This window comes from Mobula hypostoma, chromosome 5, assembly GCF_963921235.1.
Source record: "Mobula hypostoma chromosome 5, sMobHyp1.1, whole genome shotgun sequence".
Lineage (NCBI taxonomy): Eukaryota > Metazoa > Chordata > Chondrichthyes > Myliobatiformes > Myliobatidae > Mobula > Mobula hypostoma.
Window position 1 is genome coordinate 123,405,456 of NC_086101.1, and position 27,481 is coordinate 123,432,936.

General features: G+C 41.1%; 1 protein-coding gene across 4 annotated transcripts in view; it reads left to right on the plus strand.

Annotated features, from left to right (window-relative positions):
* cntln (centlein, centrosomal protein) overlaps positions 1-27,481 on the plus strand; it is a 538,558-nt gene that overhangs the window by 378,233 nt on the left and 132,844 nt on the right. For all 4 annotated transcript variants that reach the window (XM_063048921.1, XM_063048919.1, XM_063048920.1 and 1 more), the window contains one exon: positions 2,678-2,775. In XM_063048921.1, coding sequence (XP_062904991.1) covers positions 2,678-2,775 — 98 coding nt within the window. The remainder of the gene's footprint in view (positions 1-2,677; positions 2,776-27,481) is intronic.

Here is a 27,481-nt window from a genome sequence, read left to right on the forward strand (position 1 = left end):
TGATTTACTGTGCCAGGTTCCTGTTATGTCATAGTATAAACCCTTATTGTCAGTGCTACTTCAACTGCTTTTCCTTTTGCCTATCCTTTCTAAATGACCAATACCCAATGATACTTAGATACCCTCGAGCCCCCGTTCTGTAATGACAGTTAGATTGGACTTAGTTTTGACTTTGACTTCATCATTTTGTTGAGGATGTAGATCACTTAGTTATAGTGCCTTTAAGGTGGGCTTTTGTTCACTTTTTTAAATCTTATTTTATGTTTGTCCATGTTTCCATGACCTATTTATTTTGATTACTTCTACTCCCCCTTCTGACTCTACTCGTGAGCTCCCATCCCACTATCAATCTCATTTTAACCTTCCCAAAAACCTTGAGTCCAAATTATCTCAACTCAATAATATCAATACTCAGATACTTTGAATGAAACAATAGGCTTTTTACTCAAGCTTTGTCCTCTTTTGCTTAACCAGTTATGGATAGTCCCTCCTTATTCTTACAGTGGCCAAAGAAATTTACAACCTGTTCTTGACTGCTGTGAGCAAAGCTGCAAAAAATTGTGTCACAGTTCCCAACTTCTGCTCTTCCCCATTCATCTATTATTCTGACTTGACCTCTGGGCTTATAAAGTCACTGAATTGTAATCTCTGTCATGCTAGTTCTCACAAGCTCTTAATTGTTACATTCCCTGCCTGGTGAACATGTATTGGAGTCAAATTACTGGCAACCCCATCTACAACCTTTCCCTCCCCCAACATTTGCCAGCCAGCTTCAAGACCACCATACTCATCATCCCCTTTCTTTCCATATTAGACATGTTTAAGATCTATTGTGAACTTATAACATCGTTGAGCTGTACTTTGATTCCACTGCGCTTGGGTGGACTGGTTTCCTTTGGCTTCTTCCACTGTGCTGGTAAAATTGGTGGCCTAACCTATTTGTTATCTCTGTCTCACCATTTTCTCTTAGATGCTAAGGATTGCTGGTACTATTTGTTTTTATTAACTGAAAGTATTCACCAAATAGATTAAATTCTGTAAAAATGCAAAAACAAAATCTATATTTGTCTTTTTGGTTCCCCTTGCAGATTTGTGTACTCTTGGACTAGGCTTGCAATTCCATGTGGGCACATCTACAACTTTCATGATGCACCTGCATCGCACACAAACATCAGCTTTGATTCCCTAGTTCTTTTCTACCTCATTGATATGAAATGCAGGTTGCCAAAATGCTTGTGGGTGTTCACAGAATCTCAATCTCTCTCCTCTCTCACTCTCTCCTGTTGCTTTACCCTCTTTCTCTACAATTTATTCTCTCTTTATTCTTGCTCATTATATCTTTTCTCTGTTTTACTTATGACTTTCCATAAAGATACCAATCTTACTTTCAACTTATCAGACCTTCCAGTTCCAGGAGTACCTTTTTAAGAATTAAATAGAAACTGCAGTATGGAAACAGACAATTCTGCCCTAGACATGAGTGTTTATCCCCTGCTTTAGTAATTACCTAATATATTTAACGTATCCCTTTACCTTTTTCTTATTTTCTTCCATGTCTAATCTACATTGAAATGCTTGTTAGTCTTCACTTCAATCACTAACTCCTGATGGTGCATTCTTCATGTCATCTTAAAACCATTCTACTGCTAATTATTGTACATGCATAAAATTTAATTTTCTGCTTATATATAAGGGTTTTTGATCCTGGAGTATTGTTGGTCTTTATTCTTTTTCATCTCATCATAATTTTAGCAGCCTATCTTTAACCTTACATGCAAAACCAACGGTAAACATTTTAGCAAATGAAAAATTTATCACTTAAAAGTTAAGTTTTCCACAAAACATGATCTAAAATGTAACTTGTGCATAAAGTACTTGTTCCTTTTCGTGCCTTGTGGCACATCAGGCACCATTTTTGCCGTTTCCGTAGTATTTGACTTTTTTATGAGGCCAAGCTGTTAGCCTGATGCTCAACCTCACATTGATGGAAAGCATGCAAGGAGCCAGCCGGATTTGAACTCTGGACCATTCACCTCAAAGCCTGGTACTGATGCCACTACACCACCAGCCGGCTTTCATAAACTACTTGTAGAACTTTAAAAATAATGAAAATTTGAAATGCTGCCAAAAATAAACAAGAGGCCTCTTTTAAACAGTATACTTTATACTTTATTGTCGCCAAACAATTGATACTAGAACGTACAATCATCACAGCGATATTTGATTCTGCGCTTCCTGCTCCCCGGATTACAAATCGATAGTAAATAATAAAAATTTAAATTATAAATCATAAATAGAAAATAGAAAAATAGAAAGTAAGGTAGTGCAAAAAAAAGCAAGGGGCAGGTCTGGATATTTGGAGGGTACGGCCCAGATCCAGGTCAGGATCCGTTCAGCAGTCTTATCACAGTTGGAAAGAAGCTGTTCCCAAATCTGGCCGTACGAGTCTTCAATCTCCTGAGCCTTCTCCCGGAGGGAAGAGGGACGAAAAGTGTGTTGGCTAGGTGGGTTGTGTCCTTGATTATCCTGGCAGCGCTGCTCCAACAGCGTGTGGTGTAAAGTGAGTCCAAGGACAGAAGATTGGTTTGTGTGATGTGCTGCGCCGTGTTCACGATCTTCTGCAGCTTCTTTCTTCACACCCCAACTACTTTTGTGTTTTGTTTTGTTATTGTTGCAGAATTCAGCAAATGAAATTTCGAAGCATTTAACTACCATAAAAACTCTCAAAGCTGACCAGCAGGAAAAGGAAGATCAGATTTGGCAACTGCAAAAAAGGTTAGATTGGCTCAGTAATTTGTTGTGTTTGGCGCGGCCTACTGGCAGCCTTGCCTTCATAAGATATGTGTCTTTTTCTCAGATTTGATATAACATTTATTTCTGCATTTCAGTTAAATTGGTTTCCATTGGAGAATGCTTTGTATGACAATTAAAGTATGTGTTACATCAGTGACTGTTTTAACTATGTAGAATGCTCAACAATTATTTGTATTATTTGTGCTTGGATTTTTTTGGTCTTCATGGATATAAGTTGAAAAACACAATGATATTCTTGGAAAAATAATTTTTGGTGACTCAAAACTCCATTCTGACAATTAAGGTCACTGGACAGAATTTACATTTTGCTTTTAAAAAATGTTGTATGTGTCTTTCAAAATACAATTATGAACTATCCACCTATCCCATGTTACTGTGGGACGTGCTGAGTTGGCCTGAGGAAAGTAAAAATCCAGAAGAGTGAAAATGCAAGTGGAAAAGGGTGAATATCCAAAAGGAAATTATTGTAACCAAGTTGTTCAGTCAGATAGATTTTGCTCCAAAGGCCGTGTTGTCTGGCAGCAAATTTGAGAAAGGTATTCAGAAGTCAACTAAACGGGTAACAGCCTCCACACTAAAGAAAACACATTGAAATATTGTGGCTGAGAAGATTACCTTCAGTCCATGTTTGAATAAAGTATTAGCATGAATGATGAAATCCACTACCTCCTTAAAAGTCATGCATATGTGTTCCTCTAAAATCAGGGTCAGTAGATTTAAAATCACAGCATTTTCACTATCTACAGTACTGTGCAAAAGTTCTAGAGACATGTATATAAGTCTTAGGCACATATACAGTAGATAGCTGGGGTGCCTAAGACTTTTGCATGGTATTGTGATAATTTTATGTTTTGCACTGTACTACTGCTGCAAAAGGAAAAAGCAAATTTCATAATATATGTAAGTGATGATAAACCTGATTCTGATATGGGTCTCTATTGTAGAGAAGGGGGCAGGGAGAGAGAAATCGTTGGGAATAGGGAGAGGGAGGGAGCAGGAAGCACTGGAGACATTCTGTAATAATCAATAAACCAATTGTTTGGAATCAAATGACCTTACTTGCTGTCTTATGGCTGGGTGTGTCTACACTGGCGCCCCTCCCCGATTATGGCTCTCGTACTCCGCCACCTGTCCCACCCACCCCCGTCCACAGCACTCCACCCTTGTCATTCCCAACATCCTTTGCTCACGCCAGATTTACCAACTTGCTCTCTGCTCCACGTTGACAAATCCACGTTGTGCAAAAGTCTTAGGCACCCTAGCTATATATATGTGCCTAAGACTTTTGGACAGTACTGTAGCTTGCAGAATCATTTCACAAATACATCAGTGTGGCTATCACAATTGTTATATTGATTTGCTGGCAGTTCAGGCAAAAAATTGGTGAGGTCTACTAACCAAAAGTTTTTTAAAATAATTTTTGAAATTAGCCAATTTTGCTGAACACTAATAAATAGTGAAAGATACTCTGCAGCTCATTAAAGTATAGTATGTTTCAACCATTCTCTGTACTGAATTGTTATGAATTTGCAGGCATTTAAGATGTAAAATATGCTGTACATTTTTGAACAGCACAATTCTATGTAATAAATGGAACAGTTAAATATTTCAGAGCAAATCTTGAAGCAAAAAGTAATCTACTGGAGGAATTTAATGTGCCAAGCAACATCTATGGAGGCAAATAGATGTCAATGCTTTGGGTTGTAACCTTGCAACAGGACTGAGAGTGTGAAGACGAGGTGGCCAATATAAAGAAATGAGTGAAAGTGGTGAGACACAGGCTGGTATGTGTCAGGCATCTAGTTCCTAGCAGAACTGGTTCCTGTCTCGTGTCTTTCTCTGTCTGTCTCTGTCTCTCTATCTCTCTCTATTTCTCTCTCTCTATCTCTATCTCTCTCTATCTCTCCCTCTTTTTATACTTATTACCGCCTGCCTGTAGTCTCAGTCCCGATGCAGGGCTACTTCCTGAGACATTGACTTTCCTTTGCTTCTGCAGATGCTTTTTGATCTGCTGAGTTCTTCCAGCACTTTGTGTTTTCCTTTGAGGCAATTTTTTAATACTATCTCAACTTGAAAGATGTGGTTAATGCTTCTTTCGCTGGGCTTCAGCAAGTGAAAGCACACTGCAGTCCATATGCTTAGAATGTTCTTTATATTGCATCATGTAGGGAACTTTGGGAGCTTAGTCTCAGAATAAAGGAATGGTATGTATTTTCAAGTTGGTATGATATGTATTGGTGCTGGGAAGTTTAGGGGTGTTGATATCTTCATGAGTATGCTGCTATCCATCAATATAATGGAAGTTACTGTTTTGAGACATGCTTCTGAAGAAGCATTGGTGAACTACAGCGGTGCTTTTAGTGTATGGTGTACATTTAATAGTGGAGGGATATTTAGATGGTGTGCCAATTAACTTTTGAATGTGGATTTATCTAGAAAGGTGGGCATTTTCCCATCCATACATGACTTGTGCCCTGATGGTGAAGAGCTTGGATAGCCAGGAAGCAACTCAGTTGCTCATGGCACAACATCTTGTCTCTAACCTAACCTTTTAGATGCGAAATTTATGTGGCTAGTTATTTAAATATAATTTATATGACTAGGGTGTTACTGGTGAGAGATTTGCTGGTGGTGATGCTAACGATTTTCTGAACAGGTACTGTACTTTAGATATTTATCAAATTTTGTGGAAAGACTTCTGAAGATTAATCTTAAGTTTTTTTTTCACTTGTCCAATCAGGCTCCATTGATCTTATTGCCATATCCATTGATTTCACCATCAACTGCAGTACTGAAACCTTGGACTCGTAAATGGAAGCACACCTCTGTGCAAACTTTTTGAGTAGAGCTGTAATATGATGCAATATCATTTATAAGTACATTCATTTTTCATTATTATGGTCTTTGAAGTTTTTTTACAATACCACACTAAGACAAATGCTGCCTTGATATTACAAGCAGTCATTTTCAACTCTCTGCTGAATGTTTTTTTGGACCAAGAGTATAAGGAGATTCAGAGCCCAGTGGACTACATTTTGTATCAGTGAGCCAACAAGTGGCACCTGATCGCAGGGTTGATAATTCTTTATTGGGGGATAGGCTCAGAAGATGTCAATTGTCAAAATTAGATTTGCTTTTCTTTTAGTGACAATTGTTTCAATTGACCTTCAAAATTTCCTTAAACATCATGATAAACACCTGTGTATACTTTCAATTTGGGTAACAGCTGATTTGAGACAAGCAATTTAGAAGATGCACACTGGGATGTAAAATTGTACATTTTTCATAGAATGAATGGCTACCTTCATTATGAAATATGTTATACTGAACAGTAAGTAAATAATAAGCAACACACACAAAATGCTGGAGGAATTCAGCAGGTCAGGCAGCATTATGGAAATTAATAAACAGTCAACATTTCGGGCCAAGACCCTTCTTCAGGATTGGAAAAGAACGGGAAAGATGCCTGATTAAAATTGGAGGCGGGGGGGGGGAGGTGAGGAAGGAGATAGGTGAAGAAGATTAGCTGGAACTTATAGGTGAAGCCAGGTGGGTGACGAAGGGAAAGGGCTGGAGAAGAAGGAATCTGATAGGAGAGGATAGGGGACCATAGGAGAAAGGAAAGGAGGAGGGGACTCGGGGAGGTTATAAGTAGGTGGGAAGAGGCAACAGGCCAGGGTTGTCGTGGTGGGAGATTTTAATTACCCAAATATTGATTGGAATCTCCTGAGAACAAGGGGTTTAGATGGGGTGGAGTTTGTATGGTGTGTTCAGGAAGGTTTCCTGAAACAATATGTAGATCAGCCTACAAAAGGAGGGTCTGTACTTCATCTGGTATTGGGAAATGAATACCTGTTCAGATGTCAGATCTCTCAGTGGGAGAGCATTTTGGAGATAGTGATCACGATTCTATCTCCTTTATCATAGCATTGAAGAGGGATAGGGACAGACAAGTTAGGAAAGTGTTTAATTGGATTAAGGGGAAATATGAGGCTATCAGGCAGGAACTTGGAAGCATAAATTGGGAACATATGTTCTCAGGGAAATATACAGCAGACATGTGGCAAATGTTCAGGGGGTATTTGCGTGGTGTTCTGCATAGGTATGTTCTAATGAGACAGGAAAAGGATGGTAGGGTACAGGAACGTGGTGTACAAAGGCTGTTGAAAATTTAGTCAAGAAGAAAAGAAAAGCTTATGAAAGGTTCAAAAAGCTAGGTAATGATAGAGATCTAGAAGATTATAAGGCTTGTAGGGAGGAGCTTAAGAATGAAATTAGGAGAGCTGAAGGGGCCATGGGAAGGCCTTGGCGAGCAGGATTAAGGAAAACCCCAAGGCATTCTACAAGTATGTGAAGAGCAAGAGGATAAGACATGAGAGACTAGGGCCAATCAAGAGTGACAATGGAACAGTGTGTATGGAACCGGAGGAGATAACTAAGGTACTTAATGAATACTTTGCTTCGGTATTCAATACGGAAAAGGATCTGGCGATTGTAGGGATGACTTGCAGCAGATTGAAAACGTTGAGCATATAGACATTAAGAAAGAGGATGTGCTGGAGTTTTTGGAAAGCATCAAGTTGGATAAGTCTCCGGGACTGGTCAAGATGTACTACAGGCTGCTGTGGGAGGTGAGGGAGGAGATTGCTGAGCCTCTGGCAATGATCTTTGCATCATCAATGGGGATGGGGGAGGTTCCAGAGGATTGGAGGGTTGCAGATGTTGTTCCCTTATTCAAGAAACAGCATGGAGATAGCCCAGGAAATTATAGACTAGTGAGTCTTACTTCAGTGGTTGGTAAGTTGATGGAAAAGATCCTGAGAGATAGGATTTATGGAGAAGATTTATGGATAGGATTTTTTGGAGAGGCATGATATGATTAGGAATAGTCAGTATGGCTTTGTCAAAGATAGGTCATGCCATACAAGTCTGATTGAAGTTTTTGAGGATGTGACTAAATACGTTGATGAAGGTAGAGCAGTAGATGTAGTTTATATGGATTTCAGCAAGACATTTGTTAAGGTACCCCATGCAAGGCTTATTGAGAAAGTAAGGAGGCATGAGATCCAAGGAGACCTTGCTTTGTGGATCCAAAATTAGCTTGCCCACAGAAGGCAAAGAGTGGTTGTAGACGGATCATATTCTGCATGGAGTTTGGTGACCAGTGGTGTGCCTCAGGGATCTGTTCTGGGACCCCTTTGTGATTTTTTAAATGACCTGGATGAGGAAGTGGATAGATGGGTTAGTAAATTCTCTGATGACACAAAGGTTGGGGATGTTGTGGATAGTTTGGAGGGCTGTCAGAAGTCACAGCAGGACATCGATAGGATGCAGAACTGGGCTGAGAAGTGGCAGATGGGGTTCAACCCAGATAAGTGTGAGGTGGTTCATTTGGTAGGTCAAGTATGATGGCAGAATATAGTATTAATGGTAAGACTCTTGGCAGTGTGGAGGATCAGAGGGATCTTGGGGTCCGAGTCCATAAGATACTCAAAGCTGCTGCGCAGGTTGACTCTGGTTAAGAAGGCATACGAGCATTGGCCTTCATCAACCGCGGGATTGAGTTTAAGAGCTGAGAAGTAATGTTACAGCTATATAGGACCCTGGTCAGACCCCACTTGGAGTACTGTGCTCAGTTCTGGTCACCTCACTACAGGAAGGTTGTGGAAACCATGGAAAGGGTGCAGAGGAGATTTACAAGGATGTTGCCTGGATTGGGGAGTGTGCCTTATGTGAATAGGTTGACTGAACTTGGTCTTTTCTCCTTGGAGCGATGGAGGATGAGAGGTGACCTGATAGAGGTGTATAAGATGATGAGAGGCATTGATTGTGTGGATAGTTAGAGGCTTTTTCCCAGGGCTGAATTGGCTATCAGGAAAGGGCACAGTTTTAGGGTGCTTGGAAGTAGGTACAGAGATGTCAGGGGTAAGTTTGTTACGCAGAGAGTGGTGAGTGCGTGGAATGGGCTGCCAGCAATGGTGGTGGAGGCGGATACGATAGGATCTTTTAAGAGACTCCTGGATAGGTGCATGAAGCTTAGAAAAATGGAGGGCTATGGGTAACCCTAGGTAATCGCTAAAGTAAATACATGTTTGGCACAGAATTGTGAGCTGAAGGGCCTGTATTGTGCTGTAGTTTTACTATTATGTTTCGAATAGAGATAGAGAGGAGAGGAAGGGAAAAATTAATTTACCAGAAAGAACAATCGATGTTCATGCCAAAAGGTTGGAGGCTACTCAGACAGAATATGAGATGTTGCTCCTCCAGCCTGAGGGTGGCCTCAACATAGCACAAGATGAGGCCATTTCTGACATGTCAGAATGTGAATGGGAATTGGAATTAAAATGAAAAAGGACTTAGTGTTTTCCCAGAATACATGATGAATAAACTCTTCTTGGGCTTCCAGCCAGGTACAGGTATCAATTTTAACCAACATTTTGATAACAAACTCTGCCACCTTCATCAGGCATGATGCCTGGCATGTCTAGTCCAGTGGTATATATTCCCCGCTGTCCATCCCTTCTGATTGGTTAATCCTCATCAAATCAGGTTTCCTCTTTCCCACCTTGTTTACATTCGAATTCCAGTTCTTACTTTGAGCAAGACCTTTGTCTTTGTTAAAATTCTTTTTGTCTAGTTTTATTTCAATGGCTTCCTTCACCGGGGTCCCAAAACCCATTGGTGCGGCACAATAGTTCTGTGCTGTTGAAGTCAATCATCCTTGACCTGCATAAGCTGCAATTTGAGCTTCTTATGGGTATGTCGATGGTACTCATCCAGTATTTCTTCAGAATCCTGGGAATCCTTACAAAACCATGGAAATATTGGGAAGACAGGCGATAGGTATGGGTTCCTCCTCATTGTTCGGTTTTCTTGTTTTTCTGTCGGCCCTTTAAGGGCCCGATTGATTTCCTTCACCTTGTAGTCATTCTGTAGGAAAGTTGTGCCTATTCATCTTATTTCTTTGTGGAAACTCTCAGTGTCCACAACAGTTTTCACACAGTTAATCACACTAGAAAGAACCGCTCTACGTTGGGAGGCATGACGGTGGCTGTTATTGTTGGGGTAGGTCTAAGTCCGTGTGAGTAGGTTTTTGATAGATGACGTGCCACGGCGACCGTCCGTTTCCGTCGTATTGGAATGTCCAGGAATGGGAGACAATCATTCTTCTCCATCTCCATCATAAATTGAATATTTGGATGTATGCTGTTCAGATGGTCATGGAATTGTTGGAGTGCCTAGAGTCAATGAGGCCACACTATGAAGATGTCATCGACGTATGTGAGGAAGCATTTGGGGCGCAATGGCGATGAACTCAGCGCCCTCTCCTCAAAGTCCTCTATGTAGAAATTAGCAATAGTCAGTGACAAGGGCGACTAACCAATCAGGAGGGACGGACGATAGGGGTATATATACCACCAGACTAGACTTGCCTAGGCGTTGTCTTCGATGAAGATGGCAGAGTACGTATTCAAAACGTCAGTTAAAATCAAAACCTGTACCCGGCTGGAGGCCCAAGAAGGGTTTATTCAGAATTAAGATGTTTAGCCTCCGGGAAATACCACTTTTGGCTGAAGGAGCAGAGATGCTCAATGAAGCAGCCCCACAATTTATGACAGGCCTCACCAATGTAGAGGAGACCACACCTGGAACACCATTAGACAACCGCTGCAGATTTTCAAGTGAAGCGTTGCCTCAGCTGGATGGACTGTTTGGGGGCCTGTATAGATGTGGGGGAGGAGATCAATGGACGGGTGCTGCACATAGGCCACCTGCAGGGTTAAGTGCCGGGAGAGAGATTATTGGGGCTGGACATTGGATAAGGGAATCATGGAGGGAGTGATCCGTACAGAAAGTGGAGAGTGGTGGGGGGTGGGGGGGAGAAAGTGAAGGTACACTTTGTGATGGGATCCATTTGGAGATGGTGGAAGTTGCGGAGAGTGATATGTTGCATGCAGTGTCTCATGGGGTGATAGGTAAGGACAGGAGAAATACTATCACTGTTAAGGTGACAGGAAGATGGGGTGAGGTCAGATGTCTGGAAAATGGAGGAGATGCACGTGCTGGCAGCATTAATAATGAAGGAAGGGAAATCCCATTCTTTGATCTCTGATGTCCTGGAAAGGGTTTCAATGGAGATAAAGGAACTGAGAAAAAAAGATTAACATTTTTGCAGGAGACAGGGTAGAAGAAGTGTAGTCAAGATAACTGTGAAATTCAGTAGGCTCATAAAAGATGTCAGTCAAGAGAGGAAGACAGAGAGATCGAGAAAGAGGAGGGAGGTGTCAGAAATGGACCAAGTGAATTTAAGGGCTGGGTGGAAGTTAAAGGCAAAGTTAATGGAATTGCTGATCTCAGCATGGATGCATGAAGCAGCACTAATGCAACCATCAATGTAGCAGAGGAAGAGTTGGCGAACATTACTGGGGAAGGCTTGGAACGTGGATTGTTCTATCTAACCAATGAAAAGGCAGGCATAGCTGGGGCCCATGGATATCCCTCGAGTCTTACTTAAAAATTAAATACTTTTCTCTCACTGCCTGACCATATCTAATTTTCCCTCTCTTTTTTAGTTAACAAACTGTGGTCTCTCAACACTAACAACAGATTTCAGACTAAAGAACTTGGTTTTAAATTAAAACCAAGCATTGAAGATGAGGTAGTAAATTGGATTAGACATTGGCTTTGTGGGAGAAGCCAGAGAGTGGGACTGGTAGTCAAGGGTTGCCTCTCTGACTGGAGGCCTGTATTAGTGGAGTGGCCCCAGGTCCATTGTTGTTTATCATCGATATCAGTAACCTGTATGATAATATGTTTAACTGGATCAGCAAATTTGCGGATGACACCGAGATTGGGGGGTATAGTGGACAGTGAGGAAGGCTATCTTGACTTGCAAAGAGATTTGCATCAGCTGGAAAAATGGGCTGAAAAATGGAATTTAATGCAGACAAGTGTGAAATTTTGCACACTGGTAGGTCCAATTAGGGTAGGTCTTACACAGTTAATGGTGCGTTTTTGATGATGTGCAGTGTTTGGTTTACACCAAACATAGCATTTAGTCTGATGACCAAAAAGCTCAATTTTGGTTTAATCAGACGATACAACCTTCTTCCAGCTGACTACAGAGTCTTCCATCTAGCCAAGATTTCCTGTGTTTTTTTCAACAGCGGCTTTCCCTTTGCCACTCTCCCATAAAGCTGCAACAGTGTGCAGTCTCTCCCATCTCAGCCACTGAAGCTTGTAACTCCTCCAGAGTTGTCAAAGATCTTCTTGATGGCCTCCCTTCTTGCATGGTCACTCAGTTTTTGAGGACGGCCTGCTCGAGGCAGATTTGCAACTATGCCATTTTCTTTCCATTTCTTGATGATTGACTTAACTGTACTCCAGGGGATATTCAATGATTTGGAAATTTGCTTGTATCCATCTCCTGACTTGTGCTTTTCAATAACCTTTTTGCGGAGTTGCATGGAGTGTTTTTTTTTTGTCTTAATGGCGTAGTTTTCCCTGTATACAGACTCACCAGCAGTTGGACCTTCCAGAGACAGGTGTATTTTTACTACAATCAATTGAAACACTTTGTCTGCACATAGGGATTTCCATTTAACTAATTATGTGACTTCTAAAACCAATTGGTTGCACCAGTGATAATTTGGTGTGTTAGGTGAAAGGGGGTGAATACTTATGCAATCAATTATTTTGTGTTTTATATTTGTAATTAATTTAGATTACTTTGTGGAGATCTGTTTTCTATTTGACACAAAAAAAGTCTTTTTCTGTTGATCAGTGTCAAAAAAAAGCTAATTAGATCCACTGTGATTCAATGTTGTAAAAAAAAGACATGAAAACTTCCGGGGGGGGGGGGTTGTTGGTGAATACATTCTATGGGCATTGTAATTCCAACATTTTTTTCAGTTATGATTTTTAATAATTATAATTATGCTTTCTGTGTTTAGTTGAAATTGCTGACATGAGATTAGCAGAAGAATTAGTCTAATTCTCGGAATGAGGACTCATAAATAAAGAAACTGACAAAAGGACAGGAAACTGTGAGACTAAATATTGTTACTTAAGGGAAGCCACTCTGGAGATTTCTCCTAATGGTTCCAATTGTCACTTTCTTACCTGATTTTGGCATGTTAGCCTACGTGTCCCTACTTATCACTTTCCAGGAGCTGTTTCCACCTTCATCCTCTCCTCCCCCTACTTGGTACTATTTGTCTTTTTTGTGTGCTTTCATCTGTCATCCACCTGCCCCTGCCTCCACCTCCGCCTCCCAACCTCACTGCCTCCCCCCTTACCTACCAAGTTCCAACTGTCCATCCTCAGTCTAGCAAATCACCTACTGGCCCCTGTCTCACCACTCTACCTCTCTTATACTGGCTATCCTCCCTCTCCATGCTCAGTCCTGCTGCAGAGAATTAACCTCAACATCAGTATTGCTTGACCCTCTGAGTTCATAGAGACATAGAAATCTGCAGCATGTTACAGGCCTTTTGGCCTACCACGACATTGTGCAGACCATGTAACCTACTCGAGAAACTGCCGAGAATTTCTCTACTACATAGCCCTCTATTTTTCTAAGCTCATCAAGTTCCTCCAGAAGTTGTTTGTTACACGAGGATCAGTGCAGGGACCTGAACTATGCAGAAGTAATATTGAAGTGGGTAAGGCGTAAGGTCAGCCATTATTTCACTGAATGACAGAGCAAGCTTGAGGGGCCATTTCTTCTGTTTCTTGTGTTAATGATTTAACAGTTTAAATGTGATGATTTTGATGAAGGGATAGAGAATAATCTGTTTAAGATAGCTGACCATAGAAAATTAGGGGAAAAAGGAAGCAGGATGTAAAGTGTCTGTAAAAGCTGGACATGAATGGCCAGGAAGTAATATTTGAAACATAATGTAGAAAAATATGAAGTGATTCCCTTCTTGGAAAGAATAGGAAAGCAGGAGTTTTGTTTTTAAATAAGGAGAAACTGGTATGAAGAGCTTTTTTTCTTGTGTTGAACACAACTCAAAATGAAATTACAGGTAATACAAATAAGACACGTAGTATGCTGGCCTTTATTCCAAGGGTTCAAGTAAAAAACATAATGAAGCCTTACAGGAATTGTTAAGGTCTTTTAGAATCACATATGATGTATTGTAGGAAAACTACAATTGTATTGGAAGGGTGTAATATTGATTCATTAGATTTATAACTTTACTGAGGGAATTGTCCAATGAGAAGCAAGTAACCCTGCATATTCACACTGGTGTTTAAGAAGAATGAGTAATCGCCTGATTGAAATGTGCAAACCTCTAAGGTGCTCTCATAGAGTAGATTCCAAACAACAGTTCACACTGCCTTGAGTATTTAGAACAAAGGACATGTTTACCTCTTCCCATCATCAAGTGACCCAGTCAGTTTTTTTTTCCTACATGAAGCAGTGATTCACTGGCACTTTTCCCAATCTGGTATGCTGTATTCAATGTTTAAAGTCTGGTCTCCTCTACACTGGAGAAACCAGACAGATTTGTTGATCATTCTGCAGAGCACCAGCATTCACTCCACTTTCTCAGTTCGTATCAGAGTGTGAGCATTGACCAGTTCTGCATCATCCATTTCAGTGTTTGCGCTGACCTGCTGGCCGTTTATTACAGCTCCTACATTCCTTTGTTTGTCTGTTATCTTCCTTCTCCCCAGCCCTCTATCAGAGGTCATTTTTCCCCTACTTTTTCTGCAACTTAAAACCAATTACTCCCATATAGCCAATTAACCTATTACCCATACATCTTTAGCAAGTGGGAGGACACCGGAGTCCCCTGATGAAATCCATGAAGTTACAGTGAGAACGGACAAACTCCTGACAGATGGGAGCAAAATTGAACCTGTGTCGCTGGCACTGTAATAGCATTCAAAACAGACTACTATCATTTATCTGAACTGTTCACATGGCCTTAGAACTGTTACAATTTCACTTCATCCATATACAGTAGCAAGTTGTGATGAAAAATTAAGGATTTTGATGAAATTAAAATACATAAAAAATCTAAAATCACTTGTTTTAAAATGCAGACTCCATGTTGTTTTTCGAGGAGAACTGAATAAATCTGTTAATGGTAGAAAATTGCAGGATTTTGGGGAAAGAACAGGAAAATGAAACAAATAGTTACTCTTCTAAAGAGTCATCAAGCTCATAATAAGGCTAATGGCTTCCTGCAGCAACATCTATCTATGCAGTGACTTTCAAACTCTTATGGTATATACATAGAACGATTTAGGTAACTATGAGTCTTGATTAATTCAACATCGCCCATTTCAAAAAACTGGCCTTACTTTTCACAGTAAAAGAGTATTTTATACAGCATATTCCTATCTCTGCCCAATCATTATCTCTTTCCAACAGATTACCTTATGACTCGTCTTAATTCCTTCAATGCCCCTTTTCAAGATTGCAGCTTTCTGCAACTCACCTTACCTTCCTCCCTGGAGCCATCTTTCTGAGGCGCCTATTGGTTTCCTTTCTTTCCCATTCAGTTTTCAGATGATCAAAATGTTTACAAACAAAAAAGTATTGCAGTTTAATTGCTGAGTTCTTGAAACAATGTACTCTTGAATGATACCATGAGCTGAACTTGTGGTTCTCTTCTCAAGATATTCATTACCATTCTTAGGTCTCTTCTGTAAAGATTGATCCCAGTTACTGGATGATCCATTTGCAGAAATCATGTTAGCTATATTAGGGTATTTTCAGCGTTTATTATCTTGGCTCACATAAGGACGTTCCTTACTCCTTTAACGCACTTCCGCAGCTTTTCAGCATTTTATTCTCTTGGGACTAGATTTTGTGACTGCCACATCCTACAGACTTCTATTTCATCTGTATTTGAGCAATTCTGATTGGCAATGAGTGCAATTGTCTGAATTGATCGGACTGTGAAACAGACTCCAGTTATACATTAACTCAGTGATGATATACTATGCCAGATGGGTAAAAATAACACTGATTGTCAGACCTGACTTTGTTGCATTGCCTTACATGAGAGTCAGTTACATCAGCTTCTTTCTTCTGATTATGAAGTCTTCAGTTAAATTTGAGAGCTTGAAGAATTGAAATTGTGGATCTTTTTTGTAATTAAACATGTAAACAATCTGGAATAGGCTGCTCTCAAGCCCAGGAATTTTATTGAATAATTTGAGTTTACCAATAATTTCTTCACCATTATTGTGGTGCTAAAGCATGTTTTGTTATAAACATTAACATTTAGAGAGTAAGTGCAGTTATTTTTTTCCAAAGTATGTAAGTTGCGTGAATAGTTCACCAATAAAACTTCATTGTACCTGAACTGTCAACATTGAATGTTTAACAGTCATAAGTCGTCTGAGTCCTATACTGAAATGTGCTGGTTATCCTGCACATTATAACCTAATTTGTTAATTGCCTTAGAGATAGTAAATACTGAATTGTTCTTCCTCCATGCATTACATGTCTAACCTAATCCTCACTTCATTTACACCAAAATTATCTGACGTTAATTTAATGAGAAGTAAATTTGGTAAGTGTTTTGTCAGCATAACACAATATTTTTGATTGCATTTTTTAAAAATGTGTTTATTTGAAGATTTCCATCATGTAATTAAAGGCCTAGCAATCAGTTCTCTAGTTGACCCAGAGCTCAAGCTTTATTTTCATCCAAGGGGTGGCATCATTTGATGTGTGTCTGAAATGGAAATAGTGTTTTTTTTTTGCATGTGTTACTCCCGCTGAGAAGTGCCTTGTTAAATTTCCTGGAATGGCACCAAAATGGTCATTATCACATTTTGTTACACGAAGCTCAATTTTCAGTTGTATAGCTCTGAAATAAACATCAGCAAATTTCTTAGCCTTTGTACAATCCTCTCCATTGTGGCTGCTGTTTTTAGTCTTCTGTGTCACAAATTAATGTCAGTTATGGTCTTCATATGCTCCAGTGTGGATTGATAGTTGATCCATTACAGGGTGTTAGAATATAATAAACAGGAGCAGGATTGGGGTGCCACAGTAGTGTAGTGGTTAGCACAATGCTATTACAGCTCAGGATGTTGGAGTTTGGAGTTCAATCCCAACATCCTCTATAAGGCGTTTGCACATACTTTCTGTGAATCATGTGGATTTCCTTCAGGTGCCCTGGTTTTTTCCCACTGTCTTAAGAAGTACCATTTCGTAGGTTAATTGGTCATTGTAAATTGTCCTGGTTTAACTTATTAGTCCATTCACAGCTGCATTCCAAGGCTCTTGTTCATTGTAGATTATTTCCCCAAAGCTTCAGATACTATCCAGTTTTGCATTAAGAAATTGTTGCTATTCTCTGTATCACAGTTCCCAAGGAGACTTTGGATTGCATAGAGAGAGCATTTAAAAGAAGGGAGTGGGGGCATTTTGTGCACCACAGTTTCCAGGGAGACATTGGATTGTGCAAATGTAGACTATTGGCAAGATCCAATAAAATGAAGTTAGGTTTAAACAAAGCAGCCATTGTGTGAGTGGGCCAATGTTAGAGTGGGAAGTTGTGGCTTCTACAAGAAGAGGCGTAGCCCATAAGTGGATTTTCTTTTGTTATTTATTCTTTCTTCCTTTTTTGCGCATTTAGAGCAGTGGGGATGCCAGACAGGAAAGTTACTCTTGCAGGATGTGGTACGGCAGGAAGTCCTCCAATATCCCTGACAACTACACCTGCAAGAATTGCATCTAGCTGCAGCTTCTGATGGACCATGTTAAAGAGTTGGAGCTGGAACTGATGAGGCTGTGTTGATAGACAGGACATATAGAAGTAGTTACACCCAAGATGCAGAAATAAGGTAAATGGGTGACTGTCAAGAAGGGTAAAGGGGATAGGCAGCCAGTGCAGAGTTACCCCTGTATAACATCTACCACTTTGGATGGAGTACCTGGCTGAGTACTGAAGACCTGTGCTGACCAATGTGGTACCCACCTGCTTCAAGCAAGCTTCAATCATACTGGTTCCCAAGACGAGTGTGGTAACTTGCTGCCTCAATGACTATTGTGACAAAAAAAGGCCAGTTTTCAGAAGATTGATGCCGATAAGAGGACAATGGGGGAACCTTCAGAGATGTTAATGAGAGATGAGAGGGATTAACGGAAAGGAGACACAGTTCCGAGTATTGTCAGAGACCGGGGGCTTTGAACCCTGAACTGTTTGAAGTGTGATGGACAGACGATACCCCAGCAGGGGATAAAAAGGGACAGGTTCGCTAAGGCAACAGACACACGACTCCACGAGGTAACGAGACCCTGAAAGCGGTGTGCCCCCCCACTAGTTGGTGGGAGTTTTTGGAGGTTTGGTCGTGGGACCAGCCATAGACACACAGGGTAGAAAGGTACGGATCGGCGGGAACCTGGTGTGTGTGTCCACCCTTGCCTGGGTGCCGGCTTCACCGCAGAAGAACAATCGTATCTGGAACGGAGGGGTCACAGTTGGTGACCTCAGAAGACATTACAAAGGGCTCGCCCGAAAGCTGACTGCGAGGAATATCGAAGGTCTGTTTGGAATCCAATTTGAATATTCATTCGTTCTCTCTCTCCCCCCCACCTCGTCCCCAACGGCACAACAGCGATTACTGTGAACTGAACTGAACTCAATTGAACTGAACTTTGCGTCACTTGAAACTGGTCATTCACCCCTAGACGGCGATAGAGCTTGATTGATCCTATTATCCTAATTCTGTGTACATGTGTGTTTATCATTGCTGAACTGTTGCATTTATTATCCTTTTGATTAGAGTACTGTGTTGCTTATTTCTTTAATAAAACTTTCTTAGTTCCAGTAATCCAGACACCTACTAAGTGGTCCATTTCTGCTGGTTTGGCAACCCAGTTACGGGGTACGTAACACTATTGTCCACTGACACTTACGTCCACGGTGAAGAAGTGTTTGGAGAGGCTGGTATTGAAACATATCTGTTCCTGCCTGAGAGGAGATTGGGATCTGCTCCAATATGCCTACCGTAGCAACAGGTCTACAGCAGATGCCACCTCATTGGCTCTTCACACGACCCTGGAACATCTGCACAGAAAATATCAGGATGCTCTTTATTGGTTACGCCTCGGCATCATCCCCTCAAAACTAATCAGTAAACTCCCAAAATCTGGGCCTCAATACCCTGTAGTGCAATTGGACCCAGTCAGTTCAGAATGGCAAAAGCATCTCCACAATCTCCATCAGCACAGGTCCAACACAGGGCTGTGCGCTTAGCCCCCTGCTAAGACTCAGTGGCTAAGTACAACTCCAACACCATATTCAAGTTTGCTGGTGACACTACTGTGGTGGGCCATATCAAAGATGGTGATGAATCAGCTTACAGGAGGGAAACTGAAAATTTATCAGAGTGGTGTCATAACAACTCAATGTTAACAAGATTAAGGAACTGACTATAGACTTAAGAGATGGAAACCAGAGGCCCATGAGCAATCCTCATCAGAGAATCAGAAATGGAGAGGGTCAGTAACTTCAAATTCCTGCATGTCACTACCTCAGAGGACACGTTCTGGACCTATCATCTAAATGTAATTGCAAAGAAAGCACGATGGAGCCTTTACTTCCTGAGGAGTCTGTGGAGATTCAGTATGATATCAAAACCCTTGACAAACTTCTACAGATGTGTAGTAGAAAGTTGACTGGCTTCATTATGCCCTGATACAGGGACAGCAATGCCTTTCAATGGAAAATCCTCCGAAAGTAGTGGATTCGGCCCAGTACATCACGGGTAAAGTCCTCCCAACAACTGAGCACATTTAATGCTGTCAATAACGCTGTCATTGGAAAGCAGCATCAGTCATCAAAGATCCTCACCTCCACACTATGTTCTTTTCTCACTGCTGTCATCAGGTAGAAGGTGCAGGTCCTCAGAACTCGCACCACCAGGTTTAAGAACAGTTACAGCCTCTCAGCCATTAGGCTCTTGAACAAATGAGGATAAGTACACTGATTTGCCCATCCATTGAGGCGTTCCCACAACCAATTATCTCACTTTAAGGACTCTTTATCTTGTTATTTTATGTTCTTGTTATTGATTGCTATTTATTTATAATTACATTTGCACAGTTTGTTGTCTTCTATGTCTGCTCTTTCTTTGATCTTGTTTATGGTTCTTCTACAGACGTGCTGAGTATGCCTGCAGGGCAAAGAATCTCAGGGTTTATGTGCTGATATGTATGTTCACTGATAATAAATTTTACATTGAACTTTGAGGGGTAATTGTCCTGGAACCTGGTGGTGTGGGTCCTGAGGCTTCTGTATCTTTCTGATGACAGTAACAAGAAGAGTGTGTGGCCTGAGTGGTGGGGGTCCTTGATGATGGATGCTGCTTTCCTGCAACAGCGCTCTCTGCAGATCTGCTCAAAGGTGGGGATGTGGGGCTTTACACGTGCTGGACTGGGTCATATCCACTACTTTCTGTAGGATTTTACGTTCAAGTGAATTGGTGTTTCCATACCAGGCTGTCAATGTACTCTCCAAAACACAGCTACAGAAGTTTGTCAAAAATTTAGCTGCAATTCCAGATCTTTGCAAACTTCTAAGGAAGTAGATGTACTGCCGTGCTTTCTTCATAACCGCACTTACAAACTGAGCCCAGGATGGTGGGTGGCATTACTACTCAGGGAAAATATGGCAGTGTTCAGACAAAACAGAGCTAGTGAGGCCTTATGGTTAGAACTGAGAAAAAAGAAGGTATATTAATAATATTATGTTAATATATAATATAATATTATATTATATTATAGACCAGCCAACAGTCTGCAAGATTTAAAGGAGCAAATTTGTAGAGAGATTGCAAACTGTTGCAAGAAACATAAGGATGTGATAGTAGGTGATTTTAATTTTCCACATTTTGAATGAGAATCCCATACTGTTAAAGAGTTGGATGGGGAAGAGGTTGTCAAATATCTTCAGGAATGTTCCCTTCATCAGTACATAGAAGTTTGAACTAGAGAGAGTATGATATTAGATCTCCTATAAGGGAATGAAACAAGGCAGGTGACAGAAGTTTGTGTTGGGGAAAACTTTGCACCTAGTTATCATAGTCCCATTGGTTTCAAGTAATCGTGGAAAATGATAGGTCTGGTCCTCGAATTGAGATTACAAATTGGAGAAAGGCCAATTTTGATGGTATCAGAAAGGATCTGGCAAGTGTGGATTGGGACAGGTTGTTTACTGGTAAATATGTATTTGGAAGTGGGAGGCCTCAAAAGTGAAATTTTGAGGGTACAAGGGTTGTATGTTCCTGTCACAGTAAAAGGCAAGGATAAAAGGTTTAGGAGACTTCGGTTTTCAAGAGAGATTGAGGCCCTGGTTGAGGGAAAGGAGGTGCTTAGCAAGTATAGGCAGGTAGGAACAAATGAGGTATTTGTGTGTTAGAAAGGCAAGAGAACACTTAAGAAGGAAATCAGGAGGACTAAAAGAAGACAAGGTGAAGGAGAATCCTAAGGGATTCTACAGATATATTAAGAATGAAAGGATATTGAGGGACAGAATTGATCCTCTGGAAGATCAGAATGGTAATCTATTTGTGGAGCGAAAGAAATAGGGAAGATCTTAAATGGATATATTTACTCGGGAGATTGTCACAATATCTAGAGAAGTGAGGTGGAGCAGCAGCAAGATTATGGACCCTATACAGATTATGAAGGAGGAGGTGTTTGCCATCTTGAGGCAAATTAGGGTGGATAAATCCCCAGGGCCTGACAAGGTGCTCCCTCATACCCTACGGGAGATGAGTGCAGAAATTGCAAGGGCCCTAGCAGAGTTATTTTAAACATCGTGGGCCACTGGTGAGATGCCAAATGATTGAAAGATTACTAATGCTCCTTTGTTAAAGAAAGGCTGTAAGAATAAGCCAGGAAATTATAAACTGATGAGCTTGACATCAGTATTGGGAAAGTGATTGCAAGGTATTCCAAGGGACCAGAAATATAAGTATTTGGATAGACAGTGACTAATTAGGGTCAGTCACCATGGATTTCTAAATGGTAGGTTGTGTCTAACCAATCCTATAAAGTATTTCGAGGAAGCTACCATTGAAGTTGATGAAGGCAATGTATTGGATGTTGTCTGTATGGACCTTAGCAAGGTTGTTGACAAGGTCACGCATGGAATGTTTGTCAAGAAGGTTCAGTAGCTTGGCATTCAAGATGAGATAGTAAATTAGATTTGACAATTGGCTTTGCAGGTTGCCTCTGTGACTAGTGGTGTGCCACAGGGATTGGTGCTAGGTCCGTTGTTGTTTGTCATTTATATCAACAATCTGGATGACATTGTGGTAAACTGGATCAGCAATTTTGCACGTGACACCAAAAGTGGGGCTGTAGTGGACAGCAAGGAAGACTATCAAAGCTTGCAGCAGGATCTGGACCAGCTGGAAAATGGCAGATGGAACTTAGTTCAGACAAGTGTGAGGTTTTGCACTTCGGGAGGTCCAATTAGGGTAGCTTTTACACTGATAAATCTGGTAGAACAGTGGGATCTGGGAATACAGATCTATTATTCCTTGTTAGCCGTGTCACCAGTAGATAGGGTCAAAAGGAAAGGTTTTGGCACATTTGCTTTCATAAGGGAATGTATTCAGTATAGGAGTTGCGATGTTATGTTCATATTGTATAAGACATTGGTGATGTTTAATTTGGAGTATTGTGTGCAGTTTTGGTCACCTACTTACAGGAAAGATGTAAATAAGATTGAAAGAGTGCAGACAAAATTTACTAAAATGTTGCTGGGACTTGAATTGAGTTATAGGGAGAGGTTGAATCGGTGAGGACTTTATTCCCTAGAACATAGAAGAAAAAAGGGAGATTCGATACAGGTATACAAAATTATGAGATTTATAGTTAGGGTAAATTCAAACAGGCTTTTTCCACTGAGGTCGGATGAGACTACAACTAGAGGTCATGGGTTAAGAATAAAGGGTGAAGAGGTTAAGTGGAACATGAGGGGAAACATCTTCACTCAGAGGGTGGTGAGAGCGTGGAACAAGCTGCCAGTGCAACTGGTGGATGTAGTTTCGATTTCAACACTTCAGAGAAATTTGGAAAGGTACATGGATGTGAGTGTTATGGAGGGTTATGGTCCATGTGTAGGTCAATGGAACTAAGCAGATTAATGGTTCAGCATGTAACAGCACTGCTTAACCTTCTGAAAGTCTATTTTTACCATAGGTACCTTGGCCTATTCAGCCTAGCCACATGTAGAGCTGTGGAATAGTAAAAGTGAAGAAACTATAGCTAATGGTAACAGGGTGTCCGTTTATTATCAAGGAAATTTACATCATGACAGGCCTTCAACCAACCTTATTCAGGAATCCTACTTAACATTACAGCAAGATCTCACCACATAAAGTTATTGAATCATAGAACACTACAGCACAGAAACGCCCTTTGGTCCATCTAGTCCAGCAGTCCCCAACCACCAGGCCGTGGACTGTTACCGGGCCGCAAAGCATGTGCTACTGGGCCGTGAAGAAATGATATGAGGCAGCTGCACCTTTCCTCATTCCCTGTCACGCACTGTTGAACTTTAACATAGGGTTGCCAACTGTCCCGTATTTGCCGGAACGTCCCGTATATTGGGCTAAATTGATTTGTCCCGTATTTCCCCCGCTAAGGTAGAGCGTTCCTATGAAACTTTTCGTGCCGAAATGGTGTGAAGCGAAGAAGCAATTGCCATTAATTTATATGGGAAAAATTTTTGAGCGTTCCCAGACCCAAAAAATAACATAAATCATACCAAATAACACATAAAACCGAAAATAAATAACACTAATGTAAAGTAAAAGCAGGAATGATATGATAAATACACAGCCTATATAAAGTAGAAATAATGTATGTACAGTATAGTCGGGAAGATGAAGGCAAAACCGATTTGTAGGGAGAAAAATCAGCATGTATGCGCACGCGCACATCGCATGCGTACGTCACGTATGAGCACACAGGTGCCCGCGCCCTTCATGGTCACGGTAGTGTTTCCTGAGGTAAAGTGTCCTGGGATTTGACTGCTACTTTTGTCCCTTATTTGGAAGTGAGAAAGTTGGCAACCCCTAACTGTAAAAGACATGTTGAGGTGAGTTTAACCCTACTTGAACATACCCCCCCCCCCCCCCCCGGTTGGCTGGTCTGCAAGAATATTGTCAATATTAAACTGGTCCGCGGTGCAAAAAAGGTTGGGGGGGCCCCTGATCTAGTCCATGCTGTTTGAATGCCTGATACCAGATTCCCAAAATAGGTACTCTGCTCCAAAATTAATTTTAGGAAAGAAGAACAGAGGAAAGACTTACAGATGTTCTCCAAGCCATTTTGAGAATGTGTCTCATAGCCACCCAAGCTGGAAGTCTGAAAACCTTGACTCAGACAAGAGAAGGAACATTCAAGTTGGAAGTGCAAACACTGAGTCTATGCAATAGCAGGACAAGGAAACCACCTACCGCCCAAACTATCAGCCCACTTGTCCTGCTGAGCATCTCTTTCTCACCTGTGGTTGAGTAATTTCTCTGCATTGGCTTTAATAGTTACCTAAATACCCACAGTATAAAGGGGGAAGGAAATCCCACTTGGACTGCTTTTGCTGCAGTGCAGGAAGATGAGGACAGACCAGATAGAAGTATATAAATTTATGAGAGACACAAATAGGCAGTCAGATATTGTAGGGTGTAGGTGTAAGGTGGCGGGGGGGGAGAGTTTAAAGGAAAGTTATTTAGCGTGGGAGGTGCCTGGAACAGAGTGCTAGGGGGTGTGGTAGAAGGAGATATAATAGCAATGTTTAAGAAGCATTTAATTGGACACATCGCCAGCCAGGGAATAAGACCACAAGACATAGGGGCAGAATTAGGCCATTCATTCCAAGGAGCCTTCTTGCCGTTCATTCTGAGTTGATTTATTTTTCCATCTCAAACCCATTCACCTGTGTTCTCCCTGTGTATCAATCTTGGCTTTAAATTTACCAAATGACATGGTCTCCACAGACACCTGTGGCAATGAATTCCACTGATTTGCTATCCACTGGCTTAAGAAATTCTTCCTCATCTCTATTCTAAAGGGACATCCTTTTTTGAGGATGTGCTTTTTGATTCATGACTAGAAACAGCCACTGCATCCAGGCCTTTCAACATTTTGTAAGCTTCAATAATGATCCCATCATCCTTTTAAACACCAGCATATATAGGCCCAGAGCCACCAAATGTTCTTCATACGTTAACCCATTCATCCTTGGAATCATTCTTATAAACTGCCCCTGGACCATTTTTAATGGCAGCATATCCTTCCATAGATATGGGGTTGAAAGCAGACTACAGTACTCTAAATGTAGTCCAACTATACTTGCTTTAATAGTTCTCTCAAAATCATGGTTAACATTGCATTTGCCTTCTTTACACTGAATCAACTTGCAAGTTACAAGTCCCATTGCATTTCTGATTTCTGAATTCCTTCCCCATTTAAAACAAAGGTTATGTATTTTTCCTTTCTACCAAAGTATATGGCAATTAACCCAAAACATTGACTGTGTATTCGTTTCCATAGATGCTGCCTGGCCTGCTGAGTTCCTCCAGCATTCTTTGTGTGTTGCTTGGATTTCCAATATCTGCAGATTTTCACCTGTTTGAAAAAAAACTTAGTCCATTGTTTCCATTCGTACTTCGACAATATCATTTTTCAGTGGTCCAATGTCCACTTTTGCCTCTCTTTCACTCTATGTATCTGAAAAAAACTTTTGGTATTCTCTTCTATGTTATTAGCTAGCTAACCATACTCATTTTTTCTCCCCTTATTGCTTTCTTAACTGCCATCTGTTAGTTTTTAAAGCTTCCCAATCCTCTAGAGCAGGAGTTCCCACCTTTTTAATGCCATGGACTCCCACCATTAACCGAGGGGACCCCAAGGTTCAGAACCTCTACTCTGGAGAGATATGGACCTGGAGCTAGTTTGAGCAAATGGAATTAGTTTATATTTGCATTTTTTGGCATAAACACGATGGGCCAAAGAGCCTTTTCTGGTGTTGCACTGTTCTACATTGTATGTTGATTCTGATGTCTAAGGAGAAGAGGCAGACTGGCAAGATTAGGTTGGAATCTGGCACCGTATTGGATCATATCTACAATGACTGGAACTCAGATACATTTTCGGTCTTTGATGGTGACTTTATCTTCTCTTTTACAGACTGCAGCCAATTTTTATCTATTACCAGACCCAACCAAATCCACTCTTGCTGGATAATAGCACAATAGCTTTGTCCAATCTTGGGCACTTTGATGATAAAATCTTTTAAACACTTGCTTGATAACTTGAAAATCTTCACTTCTGCAGCCGTACGAATAAGAATATCATCCTGAATGCACATAGAGTGCTGGATATTGTTGGGAATGTTTAGTGTGAAATTAACTCTTTTCCCTTTGTGTATTGACTGACACTTGGTTACACACAGATTCTGTTGATACAAATATCCATAAGTCAGAAAATGCATATCCTTTGATATGGGGCCATACCTGCATGGTATCGTAATGAATGGAGATATAGAATCATAGTCCATGTAGTTCAAGTTCAGGTTTATTGTCATTTGGTGCTTCATATATACAAGCAAACAAAACAACATACTTCCAGATCACAGTGCACCCACAAGACATACTGTATATCACACACAACACACAAAACAAAATATTACTGGAAATAAGTTAGTAAAATATAATTGAAAATGAATGTAGTGTGCAGCACAAGTTAACAGCTTGCTGTCCTAGTGACGAGATCTCGGTGGTGGCAGGGTATTCATTAGTCTCACAGCCAGAGGGCAGAAGATATTACCCAGTCTGCCAGTCCTAGTCGTGGTGCGCCTGGACCTCCTTCCTGATGCAGTGGGTCAAAGAGATCGTGGGATGGTTGGTAGGGATCCTCAGCAATGCTTCGGACATTTTGTATACGACACTCCTGGCAAATGTCACAAATAGATGGAGGGAGACCCCAGTGATCCTCTCAGTAGTTTTTACTCTCCTCTGTAGGGTCTTGCTGTCTGATGCCTTGCAACCTCTGGACCACACAACGATGCAGCAAGACAGGACACTCTTGATGGTGCTCCTGTACAAAGTTGTTAGAATGGAGGTGGGGAGCCTTAAACACCTCAATCTCCTTGGAAAGTCTAGATGCTGCTGTGCCTTCTTGACTAGTGAGGAGGTGTTGCGGGTCTAGGTTAGATTGTCTGTTATGTGCACACCAAGGAACTTTGTGTTCTTCACTCTCTCCACAGTACAGCCATTGATGTGTAATGGAGCATGTTTGACCTGTGCCTTCCCAAAGTTCACAATCTCTTTTGTCTTGTCCATGTTGAAACTCAGGTGGTTATTCTCACAGTATTTGACAAGTCTCTCTACCTCCTGTCTGTATGCCGAGTCATCATTGTCGCTGATGAGGCCAACCACTGCTGTGTCATCAGCAACTTGATGATGCAGTTTGAGCTGGATCTGGCTGTGCAGTCGTGAGTCAGTAGCATGAACAGCAGTGGGCTGAGTATCCCCCCCCCCCCAATATTCTGAACAGTTATTCTGCCTAGTACCATTGACCCGCACCTGGACCATAGCCCACCATATTCCTCCCATCCATGTACTTAGTAAAACTGCTTTTGAAATATTGCAATCAAATCCATATCCACCACTT